General features: G+C 36.7%; 1 protein-coding gene across 7 annotated transcripts in view; it reads right to left on the bottom strand.

Moving 5' to 3' along the window:
- The window catches only part of ROCK2 (Rho associated coiled-coil containing protein kinase 2), a 149511-nt gene that overhangs the window by 52975 nt on the left and 69978 nt on the right, over positions 1-26558 (bottom strand). For 5 of the 7 annotated variants that reach the window (XM_023728244.1, XM_023728245.1, XM_023728246.1 and 2 more), the window contains exons 2-4: positions 24235-24316; positions 22947-23047; positions 7417-7554 (exon numbers count right to left, since the gene is read on the bottom strand). In XM_023728244.1, the coding sequence (XP_023584012.1) occupies positions 7417-7554; positions 22947-23047; positions 24235-24316 (321 nt within the window). Of the gene's footprint in view, positions 1-7416; positions 7555-20152; positions 22927-22946; positions 23048-24234; positions 24317-24505; positions 24632-26558 lie in introns of those variants that run through there. The other 2 variants (XM_023728247.1, XM_023728249.1) reach the window with 2 other exon arrangements.

Raw genomic sequence — 26558 nt, 5'->3', positions numbered from 1 at the left:
GATGGAGTAGCTGGGGCTGGGGCCTGGGGACCATAGTATCAGGGGACATCTAGGTCAATTGGCATAACGCAGTTTATTAAGAAAATGTTCTATATCTCACTTTGGTGAGTGGCATCTAGGGTTTTTAAAAGCTTGCAAGTACCCATCTAAGATACATCAATTGGTCTCATCCCACTCAGAGCAAAGGAGAATGAAGAAAACCAAAGACACAAGGAAAATACTAGCCCAAAGGACAAATGGGCCAAATGAACCAGATTCCACCAGCCTAAGAACAGAAGAACTAGATGGTACCCAGCTACTACCAATGACCACCCTGACAGGGAACACAACCGAGACAGAGGACAGAGGAGAAAAACGTAGAACAGAAGTCAAATTCATGTAAAAAGACCAGACTTAATGATCTAACAGAGACTGGAGGAACCCCTGAAACTATGGCCCTCAGATACACTGTTAACCCACAACTGAAACCATCCCCAAAGTCCACTCTTCAGACAAAGATTAGACGGGACTATAAAACAAAAAACAATACACGTGAGGAATGTGCTTCTTAGTTAAATCAGATATACGAGACCAAATGGGCAGCTCCTGTCCAAAAGCAGGATGAAAAGGCAGAAGGGTCAGGAACTGGTCGAATGGAAACAGGGAACACAGAGTGGAAAGCGGGAGTGTGCTGTCACATTGTGGGGACTGCAACTAATGTCACAAAACAATATATATATATAAATTTTTGAATGAGAAATTAACTTGAGCTGTAAACTTTCACCTAAAGCACAATAAAAAATAAAATACATAAAAACTCCTACAACTCAATAATATGACAACCCAATTTTAAAAAGAGCAAAAAATTTTAATAGACATTTCACCAAAGAAGATATAGGAATGGCCAATAAGTACATGAAAAAATTTTCAATATCAGTAGTCACTAGGGAAATGCAATTTAAAACACCAATGAGATACCACTTTACACCCACCAGAATGGCCATAATTAAAAAGACAGAAAACATCAATTTTTGACTAGAATGTGAAGAAACAAGAACCTCACATATGCTGGTAAGAACGTAAAAGAGATAGTCACTTTAGAAAAACAGATAATTTCTTAAAAAGTTAAACATACATTTACCATACAATCCAGCAACCCTATACTCCTTCCCGAGAGAAATGAAATATTTCCACACAAAAACCTGTATGCAAATGTTCAGAGCAGCATCATTCGTAACAGCCAAAAAATGGAAAAAATTCAAACATCCATCAACTGGTAAATGGATAAACAAAAAAATCCATACAATGGAATACTATTCAACCATAAAAAGGGATAAAGTATGATACATGCTACAGTATGAACGAACTTCAAAAACAGTATGCTAAGAGAAAAAGGCCAGATGCACAAGACCTCATATGGTATGATTCTATTTATATAAAATCTATACAGACAGAAAGTAGATTGGTGGTCACCAGGGGCTGGGAGAAGAATGAAGAATGACTGTAAATGGGTATGAGTGATCATTTTGGGATGATGAAAATGTTCTAAAATTGGACTGTAGTGATGGCTGCACAACTCTGCAAATTTCCAAAAATTTACTGAATTATACATTTAAAACAGGTGAATTGTACGGTAAAGAAATTATACTTCAATAAAGTTATGAAAAATTTAAATGTGCATAATTTAAAATTTAAATGTGTTAAAATTTTAAGCATAGCTACTAAAATAGAAAAGAGACATATAGTTTCAATCAGAGTAAAGGCAATTTAAACAAAGTTTATAAATAAGCCTTCTAAGAATCAATTTGATCCACAAATAACTTAGCAAGTAGCTTTATTCTAAGAGACAAAACAACCCAAATGTCCATCAACAGGTGAACAGATAAACAAATTGTCATATATCCCTGCAATGGAATATTACTCAGCAATAAAAAGGAATGAACAATTAGATTAATATACCTTACATCACAGATAAATCTCAAAACAATTTGTCTGAGTTAAAGAAGTCATACAGGATGGGAGCAAAGTTAGATTGTACACTGTAGAAGAAAAAATCAATGAATTTAAAGGCACAACAATAAAAACTATACAAACAAAGCAGGTAAGATAAATAGATGGGGGGGGGGAGAAGAGGAGTTATCAGTAACCTACAGGACAGCATGATGTAGATAATGTATGTGTAACCACAGTCCAAGAAAAGGGCTGGGAACAACAGGGCAAGAGGTGAGACAAGAAAAAAAAAAATCTGAAGAAATAATGGCCAAAAATTTCCCTAATCTGATGAACTCTATAAACTCATAGTTCTAAGAAGTTCAATTAATATGAAGCCAGTTAAAAAGAGCTAATTAAAACACTGTGGTACTGGTGACAAGGACAGACAAAATAACTGAATGGAACAGAAAAGTCTAAAACAGACTCCTGAGCATATGAACAATTAAAACAAAGGCACTGTAGACAAGGAAGAATTCCCCAATAAGCAAGGTATGCACGGGCTTACTTGTGCTTACTTACTAATCTGTAGTGCACAATTTCACCTGTTTTTCACCAACCCATGTGAAATTGTGCACTACGGATTAGTATGTAAGCACAAGTAAGCTCATGTGTACCTTGCTTACTGGTTAATCCCCCCTGACTGTAGACGAATGGGGAATGGAGAGTTTTTTCAATATGGAAATCCACTGGATATCCACATGGAAACAAATAAAACTTAATCCTTATGTAGGATTGCACAGCTGACTAATTTAAATGCTACCAATAAGTTATATACCTGTAAAAAGCTGAACTGTCAAAACACAAAACAAAAAACTTAATCCTTATATCACACCTGTGAAACATTTCAATTCTGGGTTGATCACAGGCACAAAATTATAAAAGTCAAGAAGATAATAGAATTTATCTTCATACATCAAGGCAAGGAAAATCTTCTCAAATGAACACAAAAAGCATTAAACATAAAAGTATGATTAAACTGTACTACATCAGAATTACAAATTTGTATTCATCAAAACACTATTAAGGGAGTAAAAAATGCAAGTCACACATGGGGTGTCAGTACTCAAGAGTGAGGAGGAGTGTTTATTCATGAGGACGGCTGCCACAGGATATCAAAGCCAAGCAGGGTGAGGAAAACATCCATGCAGAGGGGCAGCCTGGTGTGAAATGTCAAAGCTCAAAAGTGGTAAGGAGGGTATAGATAATCAGAGCCCAAGCAGAGAAAGGAAGAGTTCATAGGGGAAGGGGATTGCGCAGCAAAGATGGGAGATTGGTTACCTACAGTTGGAGAAGAAAATTACAAATACAAGAAAGAAGAAACCTAGAATGAGCCTTGTGGAGTCAGACTGAAATTGGAAGTACTGGAGTGAACTCATGGCTTTCAATATATATAGTAGACACAGAAAAAAAAATCTGTAAATATGTCTTACGTGTACGTACATATGTGTGTATGCGCATGTGTGTAACAATCCACTGAAAAGGCCTGGGAGTAATGACACAATAGCCATGAGCACACTAACACCAAGGTCTTGGCTTCTAAATACTATTTTCAACCAAAAAGAATCAGGGTTTCTTAGAGAAATGGCTGAATCCAGAACAAAAGCAGGGTAAGTAAAAGATAAACTCAGAACATTCTGTTGTGCCAGAATGCTCGAAGAATGATGGCAACAAGTTGAAGGGTCATAGAAGCCAACTTGAATGAGTTCCCACTTGCCAAATCAGGGGCAATTTGAGCATTCAAATTAATGATGATAATAATAGATTACACCTGTTTTTTAAAATAGGAAACCATGAGTTGAGGGAGGGAGGGAAGGAGGGAGGGAGGAAGAAAGGAAAATAATGAGGAACAGGATATTTACATAGTTTCAAGGTACCTCTCCACAAAATTACAACACTGTAAAAGAGGAACTTCCTACCTTAACAAGTGATCAATGTGAACATTATCATTAATGTTACTCATTATAATCAAGCACCACCTAACAGAATTCAATGAGTACAACACAGACTCTCTCACTTCTAAAACAGTCCTAACAGATATGTATAACTTAAATCTAATCATGAAGAAACATTTGACAAACTCAGTTGAAGGACACTGTCCCAAAACTTAGGAATAATTAATCTATAATCTCCGAAAGTGTTACAGTCATGAAAGTCAAGAGAAGGCTAGAAACTTTTCAAAACTAAAAGAGACTAAAGAGATATGACAAATGAAATGTGACTGGGAACTGCATCCTCTTGATATAAAAGACACTATTCGGGGAACTGGTGAAATTTGAATGGGGTCTGAGGATTAATCAGTAATTATGGTTATAAAGGACAATGTGTGTAGGAAATACATGCTAAAATATCGGCGGGTGATGGGACACAGGTCAACAACTTAAATGGTTTTGTAGTTTGTTGTTGTTGTTAGGTGCCGTCCAGTCAGTTCCGACTCACAGCGCCCCTATGTGCAACAGAAGGAAACACTGCCCGGTCCCATGCCATCCTCACAATTGTTACGTCTGAGCTCAGTGTTGCAGCCACTGTGTCAATCCATCTCATTGAGGGTCTTCCTCTTTTTCTCTGACCCTCTTCTTTACCAAGCATGATGTCTTTCTCCAGGGACTGGTCCCTCCTGATAACATGTCCAAAGTATGTGAGACGTAGTCTCACCATACTTGCTTCTAAGGAGCATTCTGGCTGTACTTCCAAAAGATTTGTTCATTCTTCTGGCAGTCCATGGTATATTCAACTTTCTTCAGCAACACCATAATTCAAAGGCATGAATTCTTCTTCGGTCTTCCTTATTCATTGTCCAGCTTTTGTATGCATATGAGGCGACTGAAAACACCATGACTTGGGTCAGGCACACCTCAGTCTTCAAGGTGACATCTTTGCTTTTTAACACTTTAAAGAGGTCTTTTACAGCAGATTTGCCCAATGCAATGCGTCCTTTGATTTCTTGACTGCTGCTTCCATGGGTGTTGATTGTGGATCCAAGTAAAATAAAATCCTTGACAACTTCAATCTTTTCTCTGTTTATCATGATGTTGCTTACTGGTCCAGTTGTGAGGATTTCTGTTTTCTTTATGTTGAGGTGTAATCCATACTGAAGGCTGTGGTCTTTGATCTTCATCAATATGTGCTTCAAGTCCCCTTCACTTTCAGCAAGCAAGATTGTGTCATCTGCATAACGCAGGTTGTTAATGAGTTTTCCTCTGATGCTCCATTATAGTATAGTCCCAGCTTCTCAGATTATTTGCTCAGCATAAAGACTGAGTAAGTATGGTGAAAGGATACAACCTTGACGCACACCTTTCCTGTCTTTAAACCACACAGTATCCCCTTGTTCTATTGGAACAACTGCCTCTTGATCTATGTACAGGTTCCTCATGAGCACAATTAGGTAGTCTAGAATTCCCATTCTTCGCAATGTTATCCATAATTTGTTATGATCCATACAGTCAGATGCCTCTGCATAGTCAATAAAACACAAGCAAACACCTTTCTGGTATTCTCTGGCATTCGCTCAACCACACCCAACAACAACATTCCATTGAAAAGTAAGAGAAGACAGATACAGTCATGGAAAGTATAAACTGACTCAAGAAGTAAATGAAAACCTGAATAGTCAACAATCACACAAGAAATTAAAAAGGTAGAAATCTACACCACTAAAAATCAATAAATAAGTGAAGACACCAGCTACAAGAAGGACATTTACCAATTTCAGGATAGCAGCTATCTCTTAGGAGGAAGGGAGGGAAAAAGACTGGGGTAAGAGAACAAAGTATTTCAAGAGTTTTGTGATGTTTTGTATTTAAAATAAAAAACTTAAAATTACAGTAAAATGTTAAAATTTTCTAAACCCGTGATAGACATATGCATGTTCATTATATAACTCTCTACTTTTTCATAGATCTAAAATATATCATTACTTGAACAAATAAAACTGTAAAAAAATTGAGACAACAGAGGGAAAGTGAACACTGATCTACCTAATATAAAGGAATTACTGTTAATATTTCAGGTTTGATAATGATATTGGGATTAAATTTTTTAATGTTTTTCTTTTTTAGATATTTGTTTTGATATACCAGTGAATGAAATAATATATCCGGGATTTGCATCAATATAATTCAGGAGGGGGAAAGAAACGGCAGGTAGAGGAGATTAGTATATATCATGGGTGACAAACTTAACCCATGGACCAAATTCAGCCTACCACCTGTTTTTCTGCAGTTCACAATGACTTCACATTTTTAAATAACTGAGAGAAAAAAATCAGAAGAATATTTCATGACATGTGAAAAGCATGTAAAATTCATATAAAATTTTACTGAAACACAGCCACACTCATTCCTTTACATATGTCTATAGCTGCTTTGTAGCTACAATAGCAGAGCTGACTAGCTGCAAGGAAGACCATATGTGGTGCTTTCACAGCTTTGTAGCTGCTCTGTATACTAATAAATCCTACTGACACAGTTATAACTTGATAGTGTTTCACATGTCATGTATCATAGAATTGCAACATTTTAGTTTAATTACCAGTGCACCGCACCATGGAGTCCTTCACTGCCAGACATACGTCACTGATGTGCAAAATAGTCAGATAGTATTTTTTTTTTACTATTGTCATAATTGAGAAATGTCAGATAATGAGATAGCCAATAAGTGAGGAGTAGGTATAAGTTGATACAAAATGTTTAGTTTTAGCTGCACATCAGAATTTCTATTTACTAGCTACAATAAAAAAAGTGTTAGTGGAGGCAATGTGAGGCTCAACCTGAGGAAAAAGTGGTAGTTAGGAGCTTTTAAATTATATAGTCATCGATGTGGCAAATTTTCTACCCCCAAATTGCCTTCTACAAGCAATCATCCAAGCATTCTAAATGTAGGTTGCCATATGCCTACTCTTACTCATGACACTTGTTAAAAAATACTTGCAGAACTAGATACTAGTATGAAAAAATTCTTTAGAGAAGCAAAGCTGATAAGGGATGTAATGGAAAAGGAGGCAAAATAGAATAAAAAATTCCTTACTCCACAGACAAGAAGCTGAATTAGGAGCCCCAGTATTGTCTTCCATTATAGATAACATATAAAAGATTGTAGGAGAATTTTCAAAATTTGTATTGTTGGAATTTTTTTTTCCTTTTAGAAATAGTCTAATGCAACATAAACATCTAACTAATGTTAATACTTACATAATCTTCCAACTGATGCAATGATTTATTGTATCTCCACTAAGGAAATCACCAGAGGGGATGGGCAGGGAGTGACCAATTAAATTCCTTATAACATACAACAATTTAAGTAATTACTACATGTCATGTCATTATTAAATATAACTGCATTGTTACTATGTAAACAAGGCATAAGACTTTTAGCACATAAAATCAACTCTTATGAATAAGTACCTACTGAAAAATAAAATACATTCATGAAAGTTTGTAGGCTTACCTGAACCACCCAGGGACTATTGGCAAAGGCCATAATATCTCTTTCTTCCCAGAAAAAAGCAGAATCTGATCTTTTTATCATTTCAAACTTACTAAGAAGCTTCATAGCATAAACTTTCTGTGATGCCTTATGACGAACCTGTTGATTTTTAAAAGGCAAAAACTATTATTAATACTTTAATTTTATGAGCAAAAGGTGAATATCTGATCATATTATGATGCTATTCCCAAATGATCCTTAGCTAATTAACAAAAAAGTAAAAGCATAACATTCTTACACAGAGGGGAATTTTCCAACAGCCTAAATATTTCATAAATACACAATATTTTTAAATGTTAGATTCAGTACACAACTACCTCCTTTCATCCAAATAAAACTGAATTCACGAAGTTTCATTCCCTCATGTTAACTAAGCTAATCAATTTTAAGAATAAGACATTGTTTAGAGAGAAACTTAGGAAGATATGTCTACTGGGGGAAAACATATTTAAACATCAATGTACATGTTTCCCTCACTATCTGCAACTCAATAACCTAATAAATTTAGATATCAACAGATAATTTTTTTGTTAAGTCATCTTTACTTCTTTCTAGGAATCTTTTTTTTTTTAAAGGGAAAAATTAAATACCAACAATATGGTTATTTGATCAATGCCTAAATTCCCCATCAGACTATAAATTTCATAAGGGCAAGGATGGTGTCTATTGTTTATTACCATTTTTATCCCCAAAACTAAGCAAATTCTTTACCACAAAGCCAATGAATATTTTTTAAAGAATGATTAGTAGTTAACACTTACTAGGATAATTACAGCCACTCCTCATTTATCAACCTGGCTAGGTTCCAGAGACCAGGTCATCATGTGAAAATCAGCATAATGTGAAAATGGAGGATGACCACATCAGATCACAAAGTGGAGAATGACTACATCATTACATAACTGCCAAACCACTGACAAACATGGCCCAGCTAAGTTGACACATAACCTTAACCATCATAACCAACATTACTCTTGACTCGCACCTCGGCGTTCGTTACTGCCAGACATATGTCATTAACGCATAAAATAGTTGGATAGCAGATTTTACTATTGTCGTAAATGCGAAATGTTGGATAACGAGATAGTCAATAAGCAATGAGTAAGTAGAATAATAAATAATAATAGCTAACATTTATACTAGAATGTCTAATAGGTATCTCAAACATTCCAAAACTGAACTTCTAATCTTTACTCTCAAATTTATTCTTCCTGTATTTCTGTAAATGGCAGCTTCATCCTTCCAGTTGCTCTGGCTAAAAACTTTTAACTCCTCTTTTTCTCCTATATACAACATCAAACTCATCAGGAAATCACGTCAGTTCTACCTCCAGTTAGTTTCAGAATCCAACTATTGCTAACTATCTCCACTGATACCATCCTGGTCTAAGCCACCAACATCATTTATTTGAATGACCTGCAATAGCTTCAACTAGTTTCCCTGCTTTCACTCTCATCTACCCACAGACTGGTGATCCTTCTAAAACATAAACCATTGCTCCTTGGAAACCTACGGGGCAGTTCTACTCTGTCCTATAGGGTCACTATCAGTTGGAATTAACTCGATGGTAATGGGTTTTTTTCTTTTTAAGTTAATGGCTTCCCATCTCATCATTGCACAGTGCTATTCCCTATGTGTGGAATTACTTGCACTAGAGGGCTCCTGGTGCGTGCAGTGGTTAAGAGCTCAGCTGCTAACCAAAAGGTTGGCAGTTCGAATCTACACGCCTCTCCTTGGAAACCCTATGGGGCAGTTCTACTCTGCCCTAAAGGGTTGTTATGAGTAGGAACGGACTCGATGGCAATGGGTTTTAGAGGGCTCCATTCCTCACCTCCTTCAGAGCTTTGCTCCAAAGTTGCCTTCTCAGTGAGACCTCCCTAGATCAAACTACTTAAACTTTCGAATCAATGTCCTCCAGTAGTATCACTGCTACCCTTACACTATCTTATTCTCTCTTCCTTGATGTTGCTCCACTGCATTTATTACCATCTTATATCCTATTTTTACTTTATTATCTGTTTCTCCACATTTTCTTCACTGTTTTGTCCTCAGTGCCTAGTATAATGGCTGGCACAAAATAGTCTTTCAATAAACATTTGCTAAAAGAATGAATTTACTGACTGCTTACTATATACTAGCTACTATGTTTTGATACATGTATTATCTTATTTAATCTTCACAACAACCCTAATAAGGTATTATTTCCCCATGTTACAAATGAGAAATTTGAGTAATATTAATAAGTGCCTATTAATATTGTGTAAGTGCACAGAGAAATTAAGTAACTTGCTTCAGAGCTATATAGATAGTAAACAGAATCAAGATTTAAAGGTAGTCTGCATCCAGAATCCATCTATTAACCACTTATCTACACTATTTTTACATATCTATGTCTACAATTAGGATATTGGACAGTGCCAGATTACATCTGTTAACTCAGGATACCATCCAAGTTAGTGCTCCTTTACATTCAAAAGAATGTCACTTTTTGAACAACAAAGTATATGGTCACATAACAGAGTTGGAGGAAAGAAGATGAAAGGAAATCCAACCTCCTGACCATAACCTACAGGTTCCTAAAAGACTGAGCCACCTCCCCAATTTAAATCTTGTCATTTTCTTTCCCTTGTTCATACTCCAAGTTATCTTCTTTCATTTCCTCTAATATACCAAATCCTTCCTCAGGATTTTTACAGGTTCAACAAAGGTACTAGAAAACCTATCAAAGTCCCTGACTCCACTTCTCCCCCAAAGAGTCTAGCTCCTTATTCACTCAGCTGAAATACAAACTCCTCAAAGAGGCTTTCTTCGACCACCCTATCCAAAGCAGGGACTCACTGTTCTCTACTTCAAAGCCTCACAGCCCCATTTACCTTCTTCCTATTGGATACTAGAATTTGTAATTTTTTGATGTTGTTTTAATTGTTTGTCTCCCACATTTAAGTGTACTCAACAAGGGTAAGGTTTATCCATGCAAATATAATGGAAATTAAACAGTCATTAATATTTATTGAATGAATTAATGCCTGAGAAAAAATATTCTTTACTTGGTAACAGGACAAACTCTGAATTTCCAGCTATAAAAAAATTCAACAAATTCAATATTTCTAGTTATTTTTCGTCAAGTACTTTACGTAACTAGGACCAATCCTTATACTGATGAAGATAAGGTAAACTAAAGGAATGCTCATGCCCTCCTCTGAAAAGACACACAAGAACCATCATACTTTACAGATCAGATATATAAAATGTAATACAATTTTAGAAAATCATAGAATACAGTATCTCTTCAATAAAAAACATTTTTCCCCCTCACAAAACCCAGGTAAGGAATTTTATTTGTGTTGATGCACTTGAACAAATCACTAATAAAAAGGCAGACAGGTTTTGTCATGATACAATTAATACAAAAATCTATAGCTAAGAAGCAACCATACACGTCTGGCTATGACAGAATAACTGGTACCAGATTAGTCCTCCTACTGTAAACAACCATCAAAATGACAAAATACATGAAGCAACAGTTTTCAGGTTTTATAAAATAGGCAGCACAAAATTAAAATCACTAAAAGAAAAGAAACTCACAAGGCAAACCCCGTGATTGCCCAGATGCTCTGCTTGAAGGCAATATCCAAACCGGTGTACAACAGATGAGCATCTAAGCAAAGCACAGCAGTCCAAGTGAGTTGAGGAGGCAGACATAAGAGTTCAAGACAAGTTGCTGGGCAAAATAACCCAAAACTCATTGCCATCAAGTCGATTGAACTCATAGCAACCCTACAGGACAGAGAAGAACTGCCCCAAAGGGTTTCTAAGGAGCAGGTGGTGGATTTGAACTGCTGACCTTTTGGTTAGCAGCTAAGCTCTTAACTATTGCACCAGGATCCTGGAAAGTAGGGAGCTGTGCAGAGGAAGATCCTCAGAAGCTCCATTTGAGTCCCTGGCTAAGGGCTGGGCTGTCCAGGGAGAAAGTGCCCAAGAGTCACCAGAGAGCAGCTGCTGTGGGATTAGTAGCAGAACAGGGACACATTAAGCAGCACTGGTAAACACTATATTTCCAGCCTAGCAAGAACAGAGAAGTCTTATTAGTTTTCTGGGCATTCGGATGAAACCTCCTAGGAGAAAAAACCATGCTCTAAATAAGACCTACTCTAGCTCCACCCTAACAAAGCCTAATATCAAGCCCTAACAAGATTCAAAGGGAAGCAGAGTTTGGAAGTTGAGTCCTGCCAAGTTAGAAGGACTTGGAAAACACCTTGATCTTTCCACATATCTACCCTAACCAAGTATAAAATGAAGCTTGCAAAAGTTAAGGGTGATCAGCAAGTAACTGAACAGCCTTTTATGACAAAAATCAACACTCTTCAGAAGAAAATAACAAAATCCAAAGTCTCTACCACACATCCACAAGGTCTAGTATATAGTTTCAAAATTACTAGACAGGTTTGCAAAGAGATGGTGGATTTAGTCAACAAAAACTTTAAAATGTCTCTTATACATATGCTCAAGGAACTAAAGGGAAATACGTTGAAAAAATAAAGGACAATATGGTCTTAACGAGTGAACAGATAGGAAATACCAACAAAGAAATGGAAATTATTTTTAAAAACCAATCGGAAATTCTAGAACTGAAAAGCACAATAACTTAAATTAAAAATGCATTAGAAGGATTTAACAGCAGATTCAAGATAGAAGAAGCAGTGAACCTGAACATAGATCAACCTGGAGAAAAATGAATACATGAAAATGAACAGAGACTTGGGGACCTGCATGACAACTTAAAACAGTCTAAAATGTGTGTAAATGGAGTTCCATAAAAGAGAAGAGAATAAGATAGGGGCAAAAAGATCTGAAGAATTAATGGCTAAAACCTCCTAATTTGATGAAAAACATCAACTCTACTCTTCAATGAAAATCAAGCAGATTTAAAAAAAAAAAAAAGGCCTAACACATCACAGTCAAAAAAAAGCCTAAAAACATCACAGTCAAAAGTGCTGAAAAACGAAGACAGAAAAAATCTTGAAAGCAGCTGTTCTTGTGTGCCATCATTTCAAAGGCTGTAATCTTTACAGAAGCAGACTGTCGCATCTTTCTCCCACAGAGTGGCTGGTGGGTTTGAACAGCCAACCTCTGAGTTAGCAAACTATAAGGTAGAAAAATTAAAATAAAATTTTTTAAACACTGCATACAGAGGACCAAAAACATGAATTTCAATGAAACTCTTATCCAAACAGTATAGGCCAAAAGACAATGAAACTAAATCTATAAAGTGCTAAAAAGAAAAAAAATAAATGTCAGCTAAGCAACTTATATCCAGCAAAACAATTCTTCAAAAACAAGGAGGAAATAAAGACATTCTCAGTTAAATGAAAGCTGAAAGATGTTGCTACCTGAAAGCCTGTATTAAAAAATATAATAGTAACAAAGGATATTCCTCAGGCAGAAGGAAAATAATACCAGGTGGAAACTCATATTTACAGGAAGGAATGTGTACACGCAAAACTGTCGGTTTCTTGTACTGTTGTGGCTTCTGTGTTGCTGTGATACCGGAAGCTTTGCCACAAGTATTTCAAATACCAGCAGGGTCACCTTTGGTGGATAGGTTTCAGTGGAGCTTCTAGATTAAGACAGACTAGGAAGAAGGACCTGGAAGTCTACTTCTGAAAAGAGTTAGCCAGTGAAAACCTTATAAATAACAACAGAACATGTCTGATACAGCACCAGAAGATGAGCCCCTCAGGTTGGAAAACACTCAAAATACAACTGGGGAAGAGCTGCCTCCTCAAAGTAGAGTTAAGCTTAATGATGTGGATGAAGTCATGCCTTGGGGACCTTCATTTGCTGATGTGGCACAACTCAAAATGAGAAGAAACCGCTGCAAACATTCATCAGTAATTGGAATGTGGAATGCACGAAGCACGAATCTAGGAAAATTGGAAGTTGTCAACAATGAGATGGAACTTATAAACATCGATATCGTAGGCATTAGTGAGCTGAAACAGGCTGGTATTGGCCATTCTGAATCAGACATATAGTCTACTATGCCAAGAATGACAAACTGAAGAGGAACGGCGTCACGTACATCATCAAAAAGAACATTTCAAGATCTATCCTGAACTACAACGCTGTCAGTGACAGGATAATATTCGTACGCCTACAAGGAAGACCAGTTAATTATTACTCAAATTTATGCACCAAACACTAAGACCAAAGATGAAGAAATTGAAGATTTTTACCAACTTCTACAGTATGAAATTGATCAAACATGCAATCAGGATGCACTGATAATTACTGGTGATTGGAACGCGAAAGTTGGAAACAAAGAATTAGGATCGGTAGTTGGAAAGTATGGCCTTGGTGATAGAAACAATGTCAGTGATCACATAACAGAATTTTGCAAGAACAACGACTTCTTCATTTCAAATACCTTTTTTCAACAATATAAATGATGACTATACACATGGACCTTACCAGATGGAATACAAGGAATCAAATTGAATACATCTGTGGAAACAGACAATGGAAAAGCTCAACAACATGAGTCAGAACAAGGTCAGGGGCTGAATGCGGAAGAGACCATCAATTGTTCACATGCGAGTTCAAGCTGAAATTGAAGAAAATTAGAACAAGTCCACGAAAGTCAAAGTAGGACCTTGAGTATATCCCACCTGAATTTAGAGATCATCTTAAGAACAGATTTGACACATTGAACACTAATGATCAAAGACCAGACGAATTGTGGGATGACATCAAGGACATCAAATATGAAGAAAGCAAAAGGTCACCAAAAAGACCGGAAAGAAAGAAAAGACCAAAATGGATGTCAGAAGAGACTCTGAAACTTGCTCTTAAACATAGAGTAGCTAAAGTGGAAAGAAGAAATGATGAAGTAAAAGAGCAGAACAGAAATTTCAAAGGGCAGCTCGAGAAGACAAAGCATTATAATGAAATGTGCAGGGACCTGGAGATAGAAAACCAAAAGGGAAGAATACACTCGACATTTCTCAAGCTAAAAGAACTGAAGAAAAAACTCAATCCTCGAGTTGCAATACTGAAGGATTCTACGGGGAAAGTATCAAAAGACGCAGGAAGCATCAAAAGAAGGTAAGAACTGGTCAACGTTCAACCATTTCAGGAGGCAGCATATGATCAAGAACCAGTGGTATGAAAGGAAGAGGTCCAAGCTGCACTGAAGGCAATGGTGAAAAACAAGGCTCCGGGAATTGACAGAATACCAATTGAGATGTTTCAACAAACGGATGCAGTGCTGGAAGCACTCACTCATCTATGTCAAGAAATTTGGAAAACAGCTACCTGGTCAACCAACTGGAAGAGATCCATATTTGTACCCATTCCAAAGAAACGTGATCTAACAGAATGTGGAAATTATTAAACAATATCATTAATATCACACACAAGTAAAATTTTCCTGAAGATCGCTTAAAAGCAGTTGCAGCAGGACATCAACAAGGAACTGCCAGAAATTCAAGTTGAATTTAGAAGAGAACGTGGAACAAGGGATATCATTGCTGATGTCAGATTCATCATGGCTGAAAGCAGAGAATATCAGAAAAATGTTTACCTGTGTTTTACTGACTGTGCAAAGGCATTTGACAGTGTGGATCATAACAAATTATATGTAACACTGTGAAGAATGTGAATTCCAGAATACTTATTTGTGCTGATGAGAAACCTGTACTTAGACCAAGAGGCAGTCATTTGAATAGAACAAAGGGATACCGCATGGTTTAAAGTCAAGAAAGGTGTGCTTTAGGGTTGTATACTTTCACCATACTTATTCAATCTGTATGCTGAGCAAATAATCCCAGAAGCCAGACTATATGAAGAAGAATGCAGCACCAGAATTGAAGGAAGACTCGTGAACAACCTGCAATATGCAGAAGACACAATCTTGCTTGCTCAAAGTGAAGAGGACTTGAAGTACTTACTGAAGAAGATCATAGACCATAGCCTTCAGCATGGATTACACCTCAACAAAAAGAAAACAAAAATTCTCACAACTGGATCAATAAGCAACATCATCATAAATGGAGAAAAGACTGAAGTTATCAAGGATGTCATTTTACCTGGATCCACAATGAACGCCCATGGAAGTAGTAGTCAAGAAATCAAATGACACACTGCATTGGGTAAATATGCTGCAAAAGATGTCTTTAAAGTGTTAAAAAGCAAAGATGTCACTTTAAGGACTAAAGTGCGCCTGACCCAAGCCATGGTGTTTTCAATCACCTCATATGCATGTGAAAGCTGGACAATGAATAAGAAATAGGGAGAAGAATTGCTGCCTTAGAATTACGGTGTTGGTGAAGAATACTGAATATACCATGGACTGCCAGAAGAACAAATAAACCCGTCTTGGAAGAAGTACAGCCAGAACGCTCTAGAAGAAGGGTGGCAAGACTTCATCTCACATACTTTGAACATGTTATCAGGAGGGACCAGTTCCTAGAGAAGGACATCATGTTTGGTAAAGTAGAGGGTCAGAGAAAAAGAGGAAGACCCTCAACAAGATGGAGTGACACAGTGGCTGCAACAATGGGCTCAAGCATAACAATGATTGTGAGGATGGTGCAGGACCAGACAGTGTTTCATTCTGTTATACACAGGGTCGCTACGGGTAGGAAATGACTCAACGGCACCTAACAACACCATGTTTTTATTTCTTCTCAGAGTTTGCTTAAAAGACAACAGCCTGTTTAAAGCAAAAATGAAAACACTGCCACACAGGGTTAAAAGCATATGAAGAAGTATAAGCTACGGCAACAATAACACAAAAAATGGGAGGGGGCTGTTAAAGAAATTATGCTATTTTAAGATTATTACTATTGTGCAGTGGTAAGTGTAATGTAAAGTAAGCAGCGGGAAGTGGTACAATATTGACTTTAAATAGACTCTAATAAGTTAAGGATGCATTTTGGTAGCCCTAGAGTAACCACTGAAAAATAATAATAATTAAAAAAGATATCACTAAGAAGCCAAAAGATGAAATAAAATGCAATACTAAAAAATATTCAATTATTCTAACATAAGACAGGAAAGAAAACAACAGAGACACACAAAACAAACAAAAAGCAAAATTGTAGACTTAAACCCAATCATATCAACAATCACATTAAATATAAGTGGACTGAACACTCCTATTAATAGGCAGAAATTATCAGAATGGATTAAAAAGGAAGAGCCATCTTTATACAGTTTAAATACAAGACACAAATAGGCTGAAAATAAAAGGATGGAAAAGATATACCATGCAAATAGCAGGGACAAGAAAGTTGGCATAGCAATATTAATAACAAAGTAGACTTCAAGACAAAAAGTATTACAAGAGATAAAGCCAACATTTTGTAAAAATAAGCAAAAACTAACAGAACTAAAGAAAAAAACAGACAAATCCACAATTTCAGTTGTAAATTTTAACACCTCTCTCTCAGTACCTGACAGAACAAGTACGGATATAAAGAAAATACAGCCCAGAATGCCAACTGCCTACCCAAATTATAATTACAAAAATTATATTAATAGGCAACATCACTTCTCATTTTAATATGTTTTGAAATTTCAAGTATTTTGATACACTGTGATTTTATATGGAAAGAATCCTATATGCAAAGAGCCAAGTAACTGATGATGAGGGGTCATAAATTACATCTATCTTCTATATTAAATTGCTGAAGAGGTAAAACAATTCCTTTGACTTGTGTAATTTGTACAGTGGTATGACATTTAAAAAATGCTGAAAATAAATACATGGGAAAGCAATATGGAAACACAAATGGGACAAGAAGGATGAAGGATCCTAGTTTTTAAAGTAGAAACCCCTTCCACAGCAGACAGACCAGATTTTCAATTGACTTGTGTTGGATTAGCATATTATCTAAAAGCAAATGCTCACTCTAGCAATGCTGTTTAAAAAAAAAAACTGCAAAGGTACTTCGTCTTCTGTATTTACGCCACACTTCAAACCTGCACTTATAAGCACAAATCAAATTTTGAATGTTCCCTAACTTCATTAGAGAAAGCTCTCCATACAACATTAAGAGCCAGTCAATTAATTATACCATAATATTATTTATGCTTGAATCAGGACCATGACAAGAACAGTTTTAAGAAATCTGCTAAAAGCACAGCTATAAACAGAAACTAAAAGATATTTGTCCTTGGGTAGAAAATATTTAAATATAAGCAACTGGCATTTTTTACATATGAGATAACTAAACAAATAGAAAAAAAAAAAACCTGGAAGAAAAAAGCCACTCATTCAAACTAACAAAAAGTTATACAACATAAGGAAAAAGGAGAGTCAGGAAGAGGCGGAGGAAATGGAAGGTATGGCTAATTGCTTTCATGAACAACTGCCTCCTTTGCCACGAGACCAGAAGAATTGGACGGTGCCTGGCTACCATTCCTAAACGTTTTGATCAAAGATTCTATGAAGAATCCTGATCAAAGGAGGGAATATGCAGAACAGAATTTCAAGTTCTCATGGAATCTAGACTTTCTGGAACCACAGAAGCTAGATGAATTCCCCAAACTATCGCCCTAAGATAATCTTTAAACCAAAAATAACCCCTGAAGTCTTCTTAAAAACAAACAATAGTTTAGGTTAACTAGTAAAGCATGTCTGCCTTGAGCATGGTGCTCTTTTAATATCTATCTAATCCAATAACAGAGCCTGGTGGCGTAGTGGTTAAGAGCTCGGCTGCTAACCAAAACGTTGGCAGTTCGAATCCATAAGCCGCCCCTTGGAAACCCTCTGCGGCAGTTCTACTCTGTCCTATAGGGTCGCTATGAGTTGGAATCGACTCAACGGCAATGAGTTTGGTTTTTTACGGGTAATCCAATAACAACATTAGTATTAGATAAAATCATCCATATCACAGACCTTTCATGATATAAAAACATAAAATTAATGTACATCTCCTCAATGAATAGAAAAAAAGATAAAATCTAAGCAAATTTTACCACTCTGGAATTACAGAACTTTTCAAACTTTAAGAAGTGCCTTTTTTTTCAGATAAGAAAATCTATTCCCAAATCAGTTAAATAACTTGGCATTTTCCTGATTCATAATATTTTCACATGCTGTTCCCCCTATGTTTCCACTCCCACCCCAACCCCACCTCATCATGTGGCTAAGTCCTTTACATCTTAACTCAAATGCATTGTCACAGCAAGGCTTTTCCAAACTCCCTAATCTGAATCAGGCATTAAAAAAAGGAAAAAAAAAAGGTTGTAGACAAAGCTCCACAGACAAATCCAAACTCCCTCAGGGACTGAACTGCTGGGCTGAGGGCTGTGGGGACCATTGTCTCAGGGAACATATAGCTCAATTAGCATAACATAGTTTATAAAGAAAATGTTCTACATTCTACTTTGGTGAGTAGCGTCTGGGGTCTTAAAAGCCTGTGAGCGGCCATCTAAGATACTCCACTGGTCTCACCCCTTCAGGAGCAAGGGAAAATGAAGAAAACTAAAGACACAAGCAAAAGATTAGTCCAAAGGACTAACAGACCACAACTACCACGGCCTCCTCCAGACTGAGTCCAGTACAACTAGTTGGTGCCCGGCTACCACCACTGACTGCTCTGACAGGGATCACAATAGAGGGTCCCGGACAGAGCTGGAGAAAAATGTAGAACAAAACTTTATCTCACAAAAAAAGACCAGGCTAACTGGCCTAATAAAGACTGGAGAAACTTCGAGAGTATGGCCCCCGGACACCGTTTGAGCCCAGTAATGAAGTCACTCTGGAGGTTCACCTTTTAGTCAAAGATTAGACAGACCCATAGGACAAAACGAGACTAAAGGGGCACACCAGCCCAGGAGCAAGGACAAGAAGGCAGGAGGGGGCAGGAAAGCTGGTAATAGGGAACCCAAGATTGAGAAGGGAGAGTACTGACATGTCATGGGATTGTTAACCAAAGCCATAAAACAATATATGCACTGCTTAATGAGAAGTTAGTTTGTTCTATAAACCTTCATCTAAAGTTCAACTAAAAAAAAAAAGGTTGCCATCCAGTTGATTCCGACTCATGGTGACTCCATGTGTGCAGAGTAGAACTGCACTCTATAGGGTTTTTGCTCTATAGGGTTTTTGTGGTTGTGACTTTTGAGAAGCACATCGCCAGGTCTTTCTTCCAAGGCACCTCTGGGTAGGCTCTAACCACCAATCTTTTGGTCAGCAGTCAAGTGTTTAACCCTTTGCACCACTCAGAGACTCCTGAATCAGGTACCAAACCAAAAACCGAACTCACTGCCATCAAGTAGATTCCAACTCATAGTGACCCTATGGGACAGACTAGAATTGCCCCATAGGGTTTCCGAGGAGCTGGTGGATTCGGACTGTCAACCTTTTGGTTAGCAGCCAAGCTCTTAACCACTGCGCCACCAGGGCTCCTGAATCAGGTACATCCCTCAATTATTCTCTCTCATAGAATCCAGATCTTTTCCTTCATACTATTTATCATAATATAAAATTATAACTTTACTTATTTAATGTTTGTCTCCTCCATGAGATCACCACTTTCAGAAAGATAGAGACTACACTACTGTATCATTAGAGGTTAGCACAACTCCTAGAATATAACAGACCTTGATTAAGTATTTCATGGGCAGATGGATGAATAAACCATTACTATGCCTGACAATTAACTGCTAACATTTACTGAACACTTACTATGTTCCAGGTGCTCCAAGTGTTTTATATGTATTTTCACAATGAATTCTCACAGTAATCCTATGAGGAATAAATGCTATTGTTATCTTCATTTAACAAGAAACTGAGGCACAGAGAAATTAAGTAACTCGTCTGAAGTCACACAGCTAGTTAGTGGTAGAGTCAGAATTTAACTGCAAGCAGTCTTCATTCTAAAACCTCTCTCTTAAATACTGTCCTGTGATATACCAATGTTACAATGAGAATTTTATTCGTAGAAATTGACTGGTGAGCCCTCTGTAGTAATGTATTTTTAACTTAATCAAAATAGTTCACAAGCAAAGTACCCACTATCATAAACTTCCTTCAGATGACTAGAAAAACATAAAAATCATGTAGATGTGCTAAATGTGAAATATTCCCTACATACTCACCATATTAACTTATCTATCACATAAGAATCAACTTTAAAAGACTGTGGAAGAAGCACTTGGGCTACTTCATTTCAATCATCCTTCTTTTAAAGAGTCCCTGCCTAAGGCTACAGAACCAAGAACTAAAGCCAAAACAAACATGCTGGAAGCTCCTGGACCAGGTCATCAGATTAATGGGATATTAAAATATTTTTCATTTTTCAAAACATACAACTTTCTTTCTGCATACTTTGTGGTCAAAACAAATTTTGGGATGGAAAATTAACAACAACAATCAAAGCCTTCTGCAACTATACATTTTTCTTTCTTTTCCTTTCCTTCCTTTAGCATATTGAATTTTAATGGTCAAATTAACACAGAACAATGACTACTGTGCCACAAACACATGACAAGTCAAGGTCTATCATATTTCCTTCCAAAAACAGAACTTCAAATTCTAGTCTCTCTTCCTTAACTACAGTGACTCATAATATGCAGAAACAATGTATCTGTTCCAAATACACGTAGTATGATTCCATATCTCAAGCAGGCAATAGTAATAGCTAACAATCAGGAGCACTATAACCAAGCTAATTTATTTTGTTACTTCACTTAATCCCCAACAAGAACCCCCATTAGATAGGTATTATTATCTCTATTCTACAGGCTGGAAGTCAGAGAGAATGAGAAATACACCTGTGGTCACCATGATATTTCAGTTAGAAAACGGCAGAACCAGGATTCAACTACTCCCTATTTTCTCCATCTTATAGGATGTTTCATAACTCAACTGTTATGTAGTCTAATCTCCTATCCTCTCCACTAGAGCATCATAAATCTACCAGCTGAAGTATTAACATTTTTACTAAAATGAACAAACAAAACAATGAAACAAAAACAAACCCTCATTACATTCCAAGGCAGCCCTTTCCTCAGTCTGTTACAAATTAACCTCTTAATTCCTTCAGCCATTCCTCAGACGGCATCCTTTCAAGTGCCCTGAGCACTTCCATCCACTGATTATACTTTATTAATGTCCCTTTTAAAACAGGGCAGGAGGGTATCTAGAATTAATGAAATATTCTAGGCATGGCACAATCATCTCAAAATACAAAAAACCTAACTCCTCCATGATCTTAGAAATTACGTGAAAATAATCTCAAATGTCTTTATTATTTTAGGCAGCCACATCCCTAATGAATCTTGCTTGGTTTACACTCAGGGAAAACTGTTCTTTAACTCACACATTACTGTTAAGGAATCAAGTCCTTGAGTTCTTCAGATCCAAGTGCAAGTCATTTATTTTAGTTAAATTTCACTTCTCTTATCTGGCCAATTAACTTCGCAGTTGATAGCTTTCAGGATTTGTGCTCATTATCCAAAATCATCAGTTATACTTCAGTTTTAAATAATTTACAAAATTATACAACATGCCACCACTATCCCCATAAAAATCATTAATAAAATGTTTAACAGCAGAGGAGAGAGCCCTGAAACCTGTTCCTGGAGATCTTTGTCCAAGGTACCACCAGTACCTCCATCAGTCTTCTTTGAATACAGATATTAAAACAGTTAGAAAGCTACCCAACCATACAATTATTCAGCTGAGATTTCTCCAACTGTCTTCAAATTGGACTGTGTCCAATATCTTATATATTACACTTATTGCACTACTCCAATGCACACATGTATTACACCTAGCGAAAGTCTAATAAACAAAAAAAGGAATGAAGAGAAGAAAAACGTTAGTCTGTCATGACTTGTTCTTAAGAGAAACCCCATGCTGCCTTATACTGATCACTTCTTTTCTAAGTGCTCCATCAAAAGGAGTACCACAGTTGAGTAAAGCACAGAATTTGACTCTCTGTAATTTAACTACAAAGACAAAAAGAGGAATCTCATATACTGAGGGAATAAAAAGTGGAAATATTATCATAGCTCCTCATTTAATAATAAAAACATAGCATTTACTGCAAAAATTTATAGCATTTTAAGTTGGTACCACTTTGGCCTACAAAGATAAATTTCAGGTTTATTTTCAGTTATAAAAAAAAACCTTAGTTGGATTTCTGATGTATCTAAGTACACCTCAGTTAATTAAGCAGATATGTTAGCAAACTGAACATGCTACACAGAAACATAGTAGTTCTGACTGAATAGTAACATGTGAAGCCAATTTGGCCCTTATTCTGAATCATAGTGATTCAGCGCTAAAAGAGACCTGGTGTTTGTTTATAGCACAATTTCCTCATTTCATAGATATAGAAAGCTAACTTCTGGCATGACTGGGCACAGAAATTAGATCTACTTAGCTGCTATTAATGTTTCACAAAATTATGATGTCAAAAAAAAAGTAACAGAAAGAAAGAAGAAGAACAAAAAAAAAAAAAAAACTTTCTTACCAACTGGACTTCACCAAAAGCACCTCTTCCGATGACTTTTACAACATCATAGTCTTCTGCCTTCATCTGCAGACCTCTGATTTTTTTCACAATTTTCTCGTCTACAATAAAAAGATCACCATATCTGTAATATCAATCATCATATTTATAAACAATAGTTTTAACAATCACCATATTCAGAAACAAATTTTTATTTCAAGAAACTAGATTTAGTTTTCAGTTAAATCTGTTAGTTTTAAAGGCGGCTGTTTAAAAATCTTAAGATAAAAAGAAAAAAAAACTATTGCCATCAAGTCAATTCCAACTTATAGCAACCCTATAGGACAGAGTAGCCACCCCACAGGGTTTCCAAGGACGAGCTGGTGGATTCGAACCGACAACTTTTTGGTTAGCAGCCTGTAGTTCTTAAGCACTGCGCCACCAGGGCCAACTAATATAATATCAATGTACCAAAAATCTCTATGGTTTATTAACACATATAAACAAATACTACTGATTATCAAAAGGTAGCAGTTAAAGCTACTCTGCTTCTGACTCTTTTGCTTGGCAAGTTTGATGACAGTCGACAGAGTGATGACCCAAGCAATCCTGGTGTGCATTTTGAATCATGACAGAAATTTTAAATTACTTTCAAGGTTAATCTTGGTAGTGAATTTTAACAGCCCACTGCTATGAAAAATGGTAACTGTATATATGGTAACTATGGAAAAGATGGTTCAATTTAGGATAATATCCCAATATTTGACAATTTCAAATCAAAGAGTTTATTGTGATGACATAAAGGATATCATACTGGCTTTGAGAATTTCTTACTCTTAGAATTCAATTTCATTTATTCCTTCATTGTGTCAACAGTGGCAAATATTTATTAAGAGTTATCACATATATGACAATAATTGTCATCACATTATTTTTCATTAACTGCACTGAAATGTCCACATTTACACAAACACAAGCTCATTAGGTCTTCTGAGTAATATAAAGCAAAGTCTCAGAGTTGTCAATGTTCATTTAAAATTTCTCTTGCAAATGCTACAAAGAACCTGTCCTGGAACAGCTAAATAGTCTTAACAATGTATACAAAATTGTGAACTTTACCTACTTATGTCATACTACAATTTGGTTCTGCGATTTTGCTTTGAAAATAAAGGATGTGACTTTTTAAATAAATCAAGTGGTAAACTAAAAAAAAGCCTTAATAATTTATGGACTGTATAATATTTATCAAGTAATAATCTCATCTAAAGCATAGCTATGTAATCAGATATGAAGTTTAAATGCAACTTACATCTATTTAAGAAATTATCTATATTCTTGTTTTTCCTCAAAGCAGGAAAATCCAAATCAAGGACCAAGGAATTCAAGCCATCCTGTTGCACAAAAAAGAAAAAGAAAAAGTTGTTACCATTTCCAAGCATTCAAAACAAAAAGTCTTTAAATTTTACATGTTGTCCTCACTGAATAAATGCCAAACCACTCTGATATATTGTCCGGTGCCTCCATATTCAGCAGCTTCAAAACTGGTTTTCCAACCATTGCCAGAGAATATTAGAACTGACCCTTTCATGTATTGTATCTTTGTACACCTCAGGCACTACCAAGAGCCAAGATGCCATCACCAGAATGACTGTCCCCGTAATACCTGCCATTCCCAATTCCCCCAAGCCTTTCTCTCTACATTCCGGAACTCAAAGGCAGTGACTCCACACTGAGGAGTTGCCTTCTTCATCTTTCCTTCACTGAATCCTGGCTGACTGCCTTCTGGTATTGTTTTCTCCTGTAACTCTCTTGAATGTAGGCTTTGGATTTTCTCCTTCCAAATCACGTATTTCAAAGGTAATTAATGCCCTTCCCTTTGCCTCTCAGTTCTACTTCTATATAATTTCTCCTCCCTCCTTCTTCAAAAACTGTTTTGAAGTTCAGACCCCCAAACTTTAACACTCACAAACCCTCCCTGTTGCTATTATCTACTGAACCCCTAATCACTCCTCTGCCACTTCATGATGACTTTATGTTTCTAACTACCATTACTTCAACCATCACTCCTCGGGCAGAGACTAAGATACTGGTTAAGAGAATGTGGTCTGGAGCCGAGTTACCTAGGTTCAAATCCTGACTCCATTCATGTGTGATCTGGGCAACTTTTATTTAACCTTTCTGTGCCACAATTTCCCTTTTTTGTAAAGTGGGGATGTATATATATATACATATATAAAACCAAACCAAACCAAACCCCTTGCCATCAAGTCAATTCCGACTCACAGCAACTTTATATGACAGAGTAGAACTGCCCCATAGGGTTTCTAAGGAGCGGCTGGTGGATTTAAAAAGCCCACCTTATGGGTTAGCAGCCGTAGCCCTTAACCACTATGTCCCCAGGGTTTACACACACACACACACACACACACACACACACACACACACTCATTCTTGTGAATGTTTAAGTCTCCAGGAATAGTCAGGGCCTTTCCCAAAAAATGTTTATTTAAGTAGTTTATTTATTCCTCTCAGTAGTCAATTAGGAAGGTTAATATTATAAACCATAAAAGGCCGAGAAAGTTTCTACATGATCCAAATCTCGGTACCTCTCTGACCTCAACTCCTGACTTTTCTCTCCCTTACTCATTCAGCTGCAGCTAAACTGGCCTCCTTTCCTCGCTGTTCTCCTAACACCAAGCACAATGCCTCCTAAGGGACTGCTCCTTCACTTCCTTCAAGTCTCTGCTCAATTGTCACATTCTCTGGGAGACTTCACTGGCCACGCTTTTTTAAACTGCAACCACCACCACTCTCTCCACAGCACTTCATTCCCCCCTTTTCCTCTTTCTTGCTTTCAGCACACAATTTCACCTTTTAACATACTATACAATTAGGATGCCCACGCTTTCAAGCTTGCCTGGGACAGTCCCAGCTTACACACCTGCCGTCCTGATGTAATTATCAAGTGTCTCCTTTCACTTTCAAAAGTGTCCTAGTTCACCATACATCCACATAAAAACTTGCACACAAATGTTCACAGCAGCAATATTCATAATAGCCAAAAAGTGTCCCTCAGCTAAAGTGGTATGTACTGATACAATGGAATATTATTCGGCCATAAAAAAGGAATGAAGTACTGATACATGCTACAGCATGGATGATACTTGAAAAATTACGCTAAGTGAAATAAGCCAAACACAAAAGGACAAATATTACATGATCCCACTCATGTGAAATATGTACAATAGGCAAATGCATAGACAGAAAGGAGATTAGTGGTTGCCTGGGGGTGTGGGTAGGGGTAGGCGGTCCAGGAGTGACTGCTAATGGGTACAAGGTTTCTTCTAGGGGTGGTAAAAATGATGTAAAATTAGTTTATAGTGATGATTACACAACTCTGTGAATATACTAAAAAACACTGAATTGTACACTTTAAACAACTGATTATATCCCAATAAAGTGTTCCCACTCTAATTACTGAATTATGATTACTCTATATATTAAAAAAAAACAAAACCCATTGCCATCAAGTTGATTCTGACTCATAGCAACCCTACAGGACAGAGTAGAACTGCCCCATTGGGTTTCCAAGGAGCAGCTGGTAGATTTGAACTGCCGACCTTTTGCGTAGCA

This window comes from Trichechus manatus, unplaced genomic scaffold, assembly GCF_000243295.1.
Source record: "Trichechus manatus latirostris isolate Lorelei unplaced genomic scaffold, TriManLat1.0 scaffold00023, whole genome shotgun sequence".
NCBI classification, from domain to species: domain Eukaryota; kingdom Metazoa; phylum Chordata; class Mammalia; order Sirenia; family Trichechidae; genus Trichechus; species Trichechus manatus.
Note: the sequence above shows the minus strand (reverse complement) of the source record. Positions and strands in the feature narration are given on the sequence as shown.